Source organism: Saccopteryx bilineata, chromosome 2 (assembly GCF_036850765.1).
Source record: "Saccopteryx bilineata isolate mSacBil1 chromosome 2, mSacBil1_pri_phased_curated, whole genome shotgun sequence".
Taxonomy (NCBI): Eukaryota; Metazoa; Chordata; class Mammalia; order Chiroptera; family Emballonuridae; genus Saccopteryx; species Saccopteryx bilineata.
In genome coordinates, this window is record NC_089491.1 from 342245142 (window position 1) to 342257290 (window position 12149).

General features: G+C 51.7%; 1 protein-coding gene across 2 annotated transcripts in view; it reads right to left on the bottom strand.

Moving 5' to 3' along the window:
* Positions 1-667: 667 nt before the first annotated feature.
* Positions 668-12149, bottom strand: part of DENND2A (DENN domain containing 2A) — a 93419-nt gene continuing 81937 nt past the window's right edge. Inside the window, exons 16-20 of one of the 2 annotated variants that reach the window (XM_066262456.1) lie at positions 10956-10997; positions 5779-5887; positions 5139-5384; positions 3178-3264; positions 668-2374 (exon numbers count right to left, since the gene is read on the bottom strand). In XM_066262456.1, coding sequence (XP_066118553.1) covers positions 2343-2374; positions 3178-3264; positions 5139-5384; positions 5779-5887; positions 10956-10997 — 516 coding nt within the window. In that variant the 3' untranslated portion in view covers positions 668-2342. Of the gene's footprint in view, positions 2375-3177; positions 3265-5138; positions 5385-5778; positions 5888-9279; positions 9318-10955; positions 10998-12149 lie in introns of those variants that run through there. The other variant, XM_066262457.1, reaches the window with a different exon arrangement.

Genomic DNA, 12149 nt, shown 5'->3' on the forward strand with positions numbered 1-12149 from the left:
GTAACCAACGCTTTGAAACACCTGCACTTTCCTCATGGTGAATGTATGCTTTGGAACTGGAGGTCTCAGTTCCTGGACAGATGGTTGCCCTGAGACAAGACTCAAGGCTGAGTGGCGGTGAACTTGATGGGATTCGGTGACTGGTCTAGTGCACCCATGCTTAGTAGCCATGTTTTCTTTCTCAACCCAAAAGGCATGACCGACCCGGACTCTGCCCCAGCCTGTGAGCAGGCATCCCAACTTCACTTTTTTCTCTGGCCTCTGACCCTCACCAGCCGACTTGACCACTTTGCAAGTTGTAGACGTTTGTTAGCTGCCTTAGTTTAGACATCCGCAGAGTAGAAGGGGGGCCCCTGAGAAGGTGGCAGGCGGGGCGTCCGGGGTCCCATGATATTCCGCTTCCTGATCTGAATGCTGGTTACATGGACACGGTCATTTGTGAAAATCTGTCAGCCTGTATAGTCCTGTCCTGAGCATTTTCGATGAGCACATTTTGTTACAAGCACTCATTAGCATGAAAATAGAGCAAATGTGCTGCCATACTTGTACAAAGAGCTTTTCTCAGAACCAGAAATGCCTGGCAGGTGTAAGACTAGAGGACTGGTAAAGTAACTTTTAGCAGATCTAGAAAATCGAATATTATACAACCATTAGAAATATTGGTAAAATGTATATTTATTCACTTGTTATTACTTGTTAAGCAAACAATATAATATAAAATAAGTTAGAAAAGAAAGTATATTCCAAAACCTTAAAAGCAATCATCTCTGGGCAGGATATTGGCATTAATAAAGTTAACTAATCTGAGGAGCTTGTTAGGTACGAATTCCTGAGCCCCCCTATTCAAAGCTTCTCATTCAGTCTTCCCCCCAAACTCAAGATCACATACCTACCCAGATTAATTCTTATGCATAGCCTGGTTCCTACCACTCTGGGGGCCCCTGGACCCCTTTGTGAATCTGTTGTAAACTATGTATCCCCTCCCCTGAAAAATTAAAATAAAAATAAATGGGCACACCAAATCTTGGATACAGTTTAGACAGAGATGCTCTCAGACTTCAGGCAAAAACTCACGTGGAATGAGAAGTAATCGCCTTGTTATTTTTTTTCTTGTTCTTTTTTCCCCTTGCTCTCCACTCCCTAAAGGCCCAGGGCCTCTGCCGGGCAGCACAGGGCCAGTGTTATCATCAGGGCACATTCCTTCTGTGTGTCCCTGCCGTGGCTGCTGGTGCCGTCCAGAGGGCATGCACCAAGGGGTGGTGGCCCTAAGGACTGCTTTGTGACTCTCACCTGGGTTGCCCACTATCTCTTCTGGCCTCCCTGCAGGGGGTGGGGGTTGTAAGCAGCCTCGACGGCTGTATACGTCTAATGATGCTGTCCCCCAAATGTTGACGCTCGCTCTCGTTTACACCGATATCAAAAGCCCCTCCATTATCCACGTACTATTTCATTTCTGCCAATTGGGTGCCCTTTGAGATAGGAACATCTCACCCAGCAGTACATGGGAATAGGATCAAAGCCCTGGCTTTCTGTATTTTAAGGTGGGTTCTACGACACTTGATGACCAGAATCTCTGGGACCCTAAAAACATTTCATTAACCAATCTTATGATTTCCTCTTTTTGTGAAAGTCACGGACCCGCTCAGGCAGTGGACAGCTCTAAGGCCTTGAGGAGAAAAGAGGCTGCCAAAAGTCAGGTCCCTTCGGGAGAGGGGTTGATGGCATGACAATGGCCTCGGCCACCAGGTGGCATCACTGGCCACGCTGGACGCACAGATCATCCTAAACACTAAGTCCTTGGAGCCGGGATCCGAGTCTTCCACGAAGGGCCGATCCTGTCCCCAGGGGCTCTGCCCTGGGACCTGCGGCCTGGCGTCTGTAGGGACCAGGGACCGCCACAGCCCTCTCCCCAACACCCACACGTGTCCCCGGCTCGGCCCAGGGGAGGGCTGCCAGGCAGGGTGAGCCAGGGAAGATGACCCAGGGCAGGACAGTTTTCTTAGCCCTGGCATAATAAAAAGAAAACCCAAACATTTTCTTTTTTTTTTAATACCTAAGATTTAAAAAATATTAAAAATCCAAAAATCAAAACAATCCAACTGAATGTCGATGACACGCTTGGTCTCAGGTTCCCTTTCCGGAGCTGTTCTGAAGAAGTGGCACCGTCTGGGCAGCTGGGGCCCCAGCCTGGGGACAACCCAGCAGTGGCCAGAACCCAGCCTGGCTTCACCCGGCACACCTGGGACAAGCAAGGACCCAACGTTTCAGAAAGGCCGCCAGGACTGTTTTTAAAGCATGTGGCTGCTCTTGGAGGAAGTTTTCCTTTGAGTCTGGGCTGAGGGTTATTTCTTGTGGAGAAACTTCATTTTATTGCCTAAAGAAAGGAAATGAGAACATTTCAGCAGGAAGACAGAGGAGGCTGAGATAATCCTGCCCCTTTCTCCTGGCCGCAGTGTGGACGCCTGTGGCCTCACGCCAGCCCGGAGGAGCCGCAGCCCCTGCCCTTGCACCCCTGTGCACCACCCCACTGGGAAGGGGCCCTCCTCGGACTCCTGGAGTGCCGACAGGAGGCAGGTCAGGGCTGCAGACACTGCTCTGGAAACAGTGACACAGGATCTCTGAATGCCATGGGCCCCTGAGGGGCCGAGTGAGGAGAAAACACCCCAAGAGGCACCTGTCCATGCTGTGTAGGGACAAGCAGGCCCCTGCACAGTCCTGTGTGGCCCTTGCTGCCACAGCTCCGCCTCACGTTGTGCTTCCTCGCCCTCCTTTCCTAGGTATAAGCCCTCTGACTGATGAAACCCGGTCCTTGTCATCTCACATTGCCACTTTTCAGGGGCGCCGGCGGGCTGGCCCAACCTGTCACGCCAGCGGTAGCCTTGTCTGCTTCCACTCACTGTGCTTCCTGAGCTCAGTCCCCAGATTTAGGAGAGAGCCCGAGATGACAGGGTAAGACAGTGGCAGGATAGCCCAGGGGCCCAGGAGAGCAGGAGGGGTCATTTGTGTCCTCCGTTCACACCTCGGGGTCAGATTGGAACAGGGGTTCCAATGCTGAGCCAGCCTGCCCAGCACAGGCAGAGGGCTCTGCGTTATTTAGGGCCTGCTCCAAGGGAGGGAGTTGGCCAGGGCCCCCTGGACCGGAGGCTGGCAAGGAGGCCCGAGACCCCTTGGCCTTACCTAGTCCCTTCAGGAACTTGTTGACTCCGCTGTGCTCTCCACTGGGGAGCGTTTCTAGGTACTCTTGGGCTCGGACCTCAAACAGACCTGTTGACAAGAGAAATGCCAGCCATTCTAGCTCCTTCTCTGGTCCTTGTAGGTAACATACCCACTTCCTTACTGCCACAGAAAGAGAGACCCTGGTTTCTGAGATGAGCTGTCCTTATAAACATGCTCTGAATCATAAGGCTCTCAGAGTTTTATGACTCTTGTAATTGCCCAACTTGTGCAGTAACTTTTCAAAAATGTTTATTTATTGATTTTAGAGGAATGGAGGAAAAGAGGGGGAGGAGAGGGAGAGAGTGAGTGTGTGTGGGGGATTGAGCTGTTCCTGCATGTGCCCTGACCGGGGATCAAACCTGCAACCTCTATGCATCGGGACGATGCTCTAAACCAGGCGTCCCCAAACTACGGCCTGCGGGCCGCACGCGGCCCCGATGCCATTTATCTGGCCCCCACCACACTTCCAGAAGGGGCACCTCTTTCATTGGTGGTCAGTGAGAGGAGCACTGTATGTGGTAGCCCTCCAATGGTCTGAGGGACAGTGAACTGGCCCCCTGTGTAAAAAGTTTGGGGACCCCTGCAACCTAGCTATCTGGCCAGGGCTGCAATAACAAGTCTTTGGAAAGCAATAATGCCGGCTCCCACGTGAAATCCTATTTTTACTCGACAAACACCTTCCAAGTGTCTACACTGTGCCAGGCACGCGGTTTCAGAGATGAAGCAGATGGTCTTGGCTCCCGGGAACTCCTGGAGTTTCACTTTTCCACATGCCCTCCCACAAGCGGGACCCTGGCCACGGAGCGTAGCTTCCTGGGAATATGTCTGCCATGTGTGAAGGTGGGGAGGCTGGGTCATCAGCCCAAACTCTGGAGCCTGAGCCTCTGGCCCTGTCTTCATCTCCCCGTGACCCCACGGACAGAGGACTCCCTCTGTGCCGCTTATATGCTTCTGTCTGGACTCCCCCCATCGAACAGCGATCTGTAGACAGACATTTCTATGCACCCAGCAGGCCTGTTTAAAGGGAACCATTCACCAGACATTGTGTGACCTACATTCTCTGATCAATTTTCTTTTGTCTCTTCAGATATCATGCACCAGAATGAAAGTGTGGCCAGCCTCTGTCTTCACATCGCAAAGAGCTCTGGGAACCGTGTGGTTCCTTAGCCGAGTCTCTGCAATCACAACCCCAGAGGGCACTGAGGCCTGGACTGGCTGCTCCCCTGGGACCCTCCCTGGCAGCGGCTTAGCCACCCTCGGGGTGAACACCTCGCTCCTACTCAGGTCTAGCTCACGACTGTGACGGCCTTTTCCCAAAGGGGGTTCGGGTGATGTAAGAAAGAGGACTGACATTGTCCCCCACCCTCCACCTCCATCTCGGGATGTGTGATGGAGCCCAGGTGACAGGGACTAGGAGGAGAAGAAGAGAGCACAGAGAAGAACTCCAAGGGGAGAGCGAGGGAGGGGGATGGCTGGCCCGCGGCTCCCAGCCCGGCTGGCGTCAGTAGGCTCACGCAGCAGCAGGCACGGCAGGGCATCCTCTCCTGGGTCTGTCCCAGCTGGCGCCCACACCACGGTGGGGAGGGGCGGGGAAACAGGACAGGAGGGTGAGGGGCCTGAGGAGAAGCACAGAGGGACACAGGCAGAGGAAGAAGAGGGTGTCTGTGAGAGTGTCATCACGTTGGACAGAACAGAACACAGAGGAACTTGCCACCAGAACCTGGCACGGGCGCTGGGGGCGGCCGGTGGAGGAGAGGTGGCCCGAGGAGGCAGGGGTCAGGGCGGTTTTCAGCAGCTCAGAGGTGGCCACACAGCTGCTCCCGGCTGTACCTGGGCCCTGTGGCCCTTATCCCTGAGCATCAGCTGCTGGGGTCGAGCACCTCTGGCTGTCCCAGCCCCTAGAGCAGATGATGCCCCCTAACCTTTGGCGTCCTGCCGGCGCAGCTCCCGCTCCTGGATGAAGCCACGGAACATCTGCGTCTCCATGAAAACCTCCAGGAAGCGGCGGAGGCTCTTGGATGAGACGGCTTTGCGGAAGGCCTCCCGCTGCAGGGTCCTCTCCTCGCGCTCGCCCGCCGTCAGGAACAAGGAGTAATGGCCCACGATCTCCACGAAGAAGCGGACGAAGGCTTCAGACACCACCTCGTTCAAGGGGCTGGACTCGGTGCCTGAGCACAGGGGGCGGGGCCAGGAGGGTCACGGGGAGAGCCCCTGAGACCGTCATTCAGTAACACAAGTAACTTCTAGCTCTCCCCATGGAAAACCACAATGGTTTACAACAGGGTTACCCAAAGTTATCCAATCATTCCTTTCCTTCCTTTAAACAGATATTTTAAGGCCAAAGTGGAGGAGGTGGGAAAACTCTCCCTACAGTTCATTGTTCAAATGAGGTCCAGATGAATGAATGAGTTAAGCTCCCAGTTCCTCTCCCTACATGCCTTTCCTGCCCATCTTCCTACTTAACCCAATGCCAGGCAGGCTGGATGGCCCCTGTCCCTTTGTTCCCTGGCGGGGGACGAGGGTGATGCAGTGGGGAGTTGGCTGAGCAGTTACGGTGCTTACCATCCGGGGGCCCTTCATCCTGGTCACTCGCCAGGTCGTTCCTCTGCTCCAGGATGTGCTCCAGGGCGACCTGGAGCTTCCGGGGCAGAATGGAGTCCTCGTCATCCATCTGTAAAGCGGAAAGCAGGGAGGTACTGCCCAGGGCCGCAGGGCTGGGGCTGTGTCCCAGTCACCAGCCACACGGGGCACACCGCCGGGCTGGCCTGCGGGTCTCGGGCTAGTGGAAGCTACATGACTCGGAGTCAGAGGGCTGAGCTTTGAATCTTGGTTCCACTTTTTACAGCCTATGCAGGTCTCAGTTTCTCCATTTGTAAAATGGGCTCTAAGTCAATATCTCCCTCATTGTGAAGATTAAACGCAACATGCAAGATATTGATAAAAGAAATTGAAGATACAAATGAATAAAAAGTTACCCTGTGTTCAAGGATTGGAAGAACTAATGTTAAAATATCCATACTAGCCTGACCGGGTGGTGGCGCAGTGGATAGAGCGTCGGACTAGGATGTAGAGGACACAGGTTCGAGACTCTGAGGTCGCCAGCTTGAGTGCGGGCTCATCTGGTTTGAGCAAAGCTCACCAGCTTGGACCCAAGGTCGCTGGCTTGAGCATGGGGTTACTTGGTCTGCTGTAGCCCCACGGCCAAGGCACATATGAGAGGGCAATCAATGAAGTACTAAGGTGTTGCAACAAAAAACTGATGATTGATGCTTCTCATCTCTCCCCATTCCTGCCTGTCTGTCCCTATCTGTCCCTCTCTCTGACTCTCTCTCTGTCTCTGTAAAAAAAAAAAAAAAATCCACACTACTTAAAGGGAGCTACAGAGTCAAGGCAATCCCTATAAAAATTCCAATGGTTTTCCTGGCCGGATAGCTCAATTGGTTAGAGCATCGTCCCGAAGCACGGAGGTTGCTGGTTTGACCCCCAGTCAGGGCACATACAACAGATTTATGTTCCTGTCTCTCTCTTCCTCCCCCCCTTCTTCTCTCACTAAAATCAATAAATAAATTAAAAAAATATTCCAGTGCCATTTGTCACAGAAACAAACAAAAAAATAAAAAAATTCGTACAAAGACCCCAAACAGACAAAGCACTCCTGAGAAAGAAGAACAAAGCTAGAGGCATTGCAATTCCTGATTACAAACTTAATTAAAAAGTAATCAAAACAGTATAGTACTGGTATAAAAAATAGACACAGAAACCAGTGAGACAGAATCAATAGTACAGAAATAGAGCCACACATATATGGTCAACTAATAGTTCACAAGGGAGCCACGAATACTTGGTGGAGAAAAGCCCTGTCTCTTTATTTTATTTTATTTTTATTTTTTTTACAGGGACAGAGAGAGAGTCAAAGAGAGGGATAGATAGGGACAGACAGATAGGAACTGAGAGAGATGAGAAGCATCAATCATCAGTTTTTCATTGCGACACCTTAGTTGTTCATTGATTGCTTTCTCATATGTGCCTTGGCCGTGGGGCTACAGCAGACCAAGTAACCCCATGCTCAAGCCAGCGACCTTGGGTCCAAGCTGGTGAGCTTTTTGCTCAAGCCAGATGAGCCTGCGCTCAAGCTGGCGACCTCGGGGTCTTGAACCTGGGTCCTCGGCATCCCAGTCCGATGCTCTATCCACTGCGCCACCGCCTGGTCAGGCAAGCCCTGTCTCTTTAATAAATGGCACTGGAAAACTGGATAGTCATGTGTAAAGGAATGAAATTGGACTCCTATCTTACACCACTCACAAAAAAATAACAGCATGGATAAAGATTTCAATGTAAGACCAGAAACGGTAAAACTGCTAGAAGAAAACATAGGGAAAAATCTCCTTGACAATGGTCTTGGCGATGACTTTTTTTTTTTTTTTTTTTTTTTAATTTTTTTACAGGGACAGAGAGTGAGTCTGAGAGAGGGATAGATAGGGACAGACAGACAGGAACGGAGAGAGATGAGAAGCATCAATCATCAGTTTTTCGTTGGGACACCTTAGTTGTTCATTGATTGCTTTCTCATATGTGCCATGACCGACGGCCTTCAGCAGACTGAGTAACCCCTTGCTCGAGCCAGTGACCTTGGGTTCAAGCTGGTGAGCTTTTTGCTCAAACCAGATGAGCCCGCGCTCAAGCTGGCTATCCTGGGGTCTCGAACCTGGGTCCTTCCGCTTCCCAGTCTGACGCTCTATCCACTGCGCCACCGCCTGGTCAGGCGGCGATGACTTTTTAAAAACTGAATAAAGGTCCTGAATAGACATTTTTCCCAAGAATACATCTGAGTGGCCAACAGGTACATGAAAAGATGCTCAGCATGACTAATCATCAGGGAAATGCTAACCAACATCACAAGGACACATGAGCTCACACAGTTAGAATGGCTGTCATCAACAAGACAAGAGATAACAAGCGTTGATGGGAATGTAAATTGGTGTAGCCAGTAAGGAAAAAGAGTGTGTGGCCCTGGCCGGTTGGCTCAGCGGTAGAGCGTCGGCCTAGCGTGCGGAGGACCCGGGTTCGATTCCCGGCCAGGGCACATAGGAGAAGCGCCCATTTGCTTCTCCACCCCTCCGCCGCGCTTTCCTCTCTGTCTCTCTCTTCCCCTCCCGCAGCCGAGGCTCCATTGGAGCAAAGATGGCCCGGGCGCTGGGGATGGCTCTGTGGCCTCTGCCTCAGGCGCTAGAGTGGCTCTGGTCGCAATATGGCGACGCCCAGGATGGGCAGAGCATCGCCCCCTGGGGGGCAGAGCACCGCCCCTGGTGGGCGTGTCGGGTGGATCCCGGTCGGGCGCATGCGGGAGTCTGTCTGACTGTCTCTCCCTGTTTCCAGCTTCAGAAAAAAAAAAAAAAAAAAAAAAAAAAAGAGTGTGGAGGTTCCTCAAAAAATTAAGACGAAAGGCCCTGGCTGTTGGCTCAGTGGGAGAGCGTCGGCCTGGCGTGCGGGAGTCCCGGGTTCGATTCCCGGCCAGGGCACACAGGAGAAGCGCCCATCTGCTTCTTCACCCCTCCCCCTCTCCTTCCTCTCTGTCTCTCTCTTCCCCTCCCGCAGTCGAAGCTCCATTGGAGCAAAGTTGGCCCGGGCACTGAGGATGGCTCTGTGGCCTCTGCCTCAGGCGCTAGAATGGCTCTGGTTGCAACAGAGCAGTGCCCCAGATGGGCAGAGCATCGTCCCCTGGTGGGCGTGCCGGGTGGATCCCGGTCAAATGCATGCGGGAGTCTGTCTGACTGCCTCCCCGTTTCCAACTTCAGAAAAAAAAAAATTAAGACGAGAACTACCACACAATCCAGGAATCCCACTTCTGGGTATTTATCCAAAGGAAATGAAATGACTATCTTGAGGAGGTCTCTGCACCGCATGTTCACTGCAGCGTTATTCACAGTAAGCCAAGACATGAGAACAACCTCAGTGTCCATCAGCAGATGGACGGAGAAAGCAAGTGTCACACACACGCACACAGACACAGATGCACACACACAGAGGAATGTTATTTAGCCATAAAAAAGAAGTAAAGCCTACCTTTCGCGACAACGTGGGTAAAACTGGAGGACATTGTGCTAAGAGAAACAGATCAGATAGAGAAAGACAAATACTTTATGTTCTCACTCACATTTGGAATCTAGAAAAGCCAAACTCATTAGAAACAGAGAGCAGAATGGTGATTGCTCGAGGCTGGGGTTGGGGAGATGTTGGTCAAAGGGAACAAACCTCCAGCCCTAAGATCAGAAAGTTCTGAGGATCCAATGCACAGCATGGTGACTAAAGCTAACAGCACTGTATCGTATACTTGAAACTTATTAAGAGAGCAGATCTTAAATGTCATCTCCCCACAGGTGTGCATGCGCGCGCGCTCGCGCGCGCGCGCACACACACACACACACACACACACACACACACACACACATGCCCGGCAGTTATGTGAGGCGATGGCTGTGTTTACTAAACTTAGTGTGTAAATCATTGTGCCCTAGACACGTATCAAACCATCAAGTACACTGTAAGCTAATGTATGTTGTATGTTAGTAATACCTCGATAAAGCTGGGGAACAATATTAAATGCAATACAATTACCTTGCAAAAGTGCTGGGCTCGAAACTTAGTGTCTGTGTACTCAAGAAATGTTTCCCACTGCCCCTACCCTGCAGGGTGGCCAGTGTAACCAGGAGACACTGGCCAGGGCAGACCATCCGTGAATTGAAGCTGGCTTTATGATCTGGGCCTCAGAGCAGGAGGGCCTCGGGGAAGGGTCACTGCAAGGCCTTTGGGGAGTGAAACTGAGTGGAACTACTGACCAAAAACAATGTTATCAACAAGACAGAACTGTCCAGCAGTGTGGCGACTGCCAAGTGTAAGCACAATCCAACAGAATGCCCCTAAAACCTTTCTGTCATGATTCTTTGCAGGGTCTGATAGGAGTTAGACCTCTCTGGCAAAGGACAATGAGAAGACACTTGAGTACTACTTTCTCAAATAATGGAAGTAGTGTATAATCATTATGGAAAATACATGAACGTTTGAAGACAATTTAAAATCACTCATAATCTCTCTCTTTCAGTCTCTTGCAACCAGCAATCTGCTTTTGGTGAGTTTTCCTTTCCAACCTTTTTAGATGTGTTTGCGCATACACACACACTTTAAAAAAAAAACCATGATCAGCAAAAAATGTATATTATTTGCATTCAGATTTTTTCCACTTAATATTATATCACAAACTTTGTTCTCAATATTTAAAAGCACGTTCAGAAACACAAGAGGCTATAGTTAGGACCTATACAAAGATTCCGTTAGAAAACCATTTTGCATTGTCCCTGTACATCAAGGATGCAGGCTCGATCCCCATCAGGGCACATACAAGAACTCAAACAATGAATGCATAAATAAGTGGAACAACAAATCCAATGTCTGTGTGTCTGTCTCCCCTCCCTCTTTCTCTCTAAAATCAATAAGTAAAAATTTAGAAAAAAAAAAAAGGACTTTGTGACGTGGGAATCAGTCTTGCACCAAACCTATCCTTACTGGCCGCTGCCGGCTGCCTCCTCCCCAGAGCAGCCCTGGCTGGGGGTCTCCCGGCCCCACCAGCCTAGTTTGCAACCCCAGGCCCACCAAAGAGCCCTTCCAGAGCCAGAAAGCCAAGCCCCAGACACCAATGAGGCAGAAAACAGAGAGAGCAGTGGGTTGAAGCTGGCCTTGCTCACCTGTCTGAGGAACCGATTGTTGACAAGGTCGACCACAAGCACCTGCAAGGGGAGGTAGAGGGATTACTACTGTCACCAGGCTTCTGGGAGAAAGCAGTGGGCTCTTAGCCTTCCTTCTTGGCACCCCGAGAGGCAGTGGGGTGGGGGTGGAGTGGGCCATTTGTGGTTTCCTGGTGTTTCCACTGTAGCCACAGATGGAGAGGGGAGGTGAGGGCAAGGGTTTTCCTGCATCGCACACTTTCAACACTGAAACCGCAGGCTGGAACGCACGTGGGCTGTGGGCTGGACGCACTGCCCTGCTCCCCACTGGCTGGGCCAGAGCCGCTCAGACTGCTCTTCCAGTGCTGGGCCCCTGGGGTGGGCGGAAGAGGCTGGAGGCGCCGCTGGTTCCACTCCACTCGGCTCTACCTCTCCGCACCCCGGTGCTCTCTCCTTCCAGAGGCCCACTTGGCCTTGTCACTTCTCTCAGTGCGAGTGGAGGGGAGGAGCCCGGCGGAGTGGATCCGACCGGAGAGCACCTCAAGCTGCAGGTGCTGAGCTTCAAACTCATCAAGGCTGTGGGTAAAGCATCTCCCCCTTCTGTCCTTAGAGTGAGGCTGAGACCCAGGGCCAGGCCCAGGTGACGCAAGTACCATGCCTTTGCTTACAGGACCCTGAGAGTCATACCTTCACTCAGGCCTTGCTCGGCACGGACCACTGGCTGCGAGGGGGAAGAACAGGGGGTCTGGATGGAGCTGAAACATCTCAGGGACCTTGCCCAGGAGCTGGAGGAGCTTCCTCCTTCCTCCTCCAACACCCTCCGGGATTATACTGAGCTATACTAGGGAGTGCAGGGCACCCAAACTTCCTGCAGCTCACAGACCCACACTTGACCTGAGTCTGCTGGTTAACGTACTGAGAATTTAGGGCTACAGTACTTGGCAATGAGAGAAGCCACATCTGGGTTGACTCTCAGGGCCAGGTGTCCCCCAGGGGTTCAGGAGTGAGGGGTATCACTTATTCCCTAAGGCTCCCTCTCTGCTGAGGTTCTCCATACATGGGGACACGGACTATTCAGAGGAAGGGGTGGAGACTAAATAACCACAGAAATGCCAAGTAGGACTTGTCCCACCAGATGCAAACCTGAAAGCCCAGAACTTGATAATTAAAACATTTTGGTGGTTGGTTCTCTTTTTACTGATGTGACAAAGGACC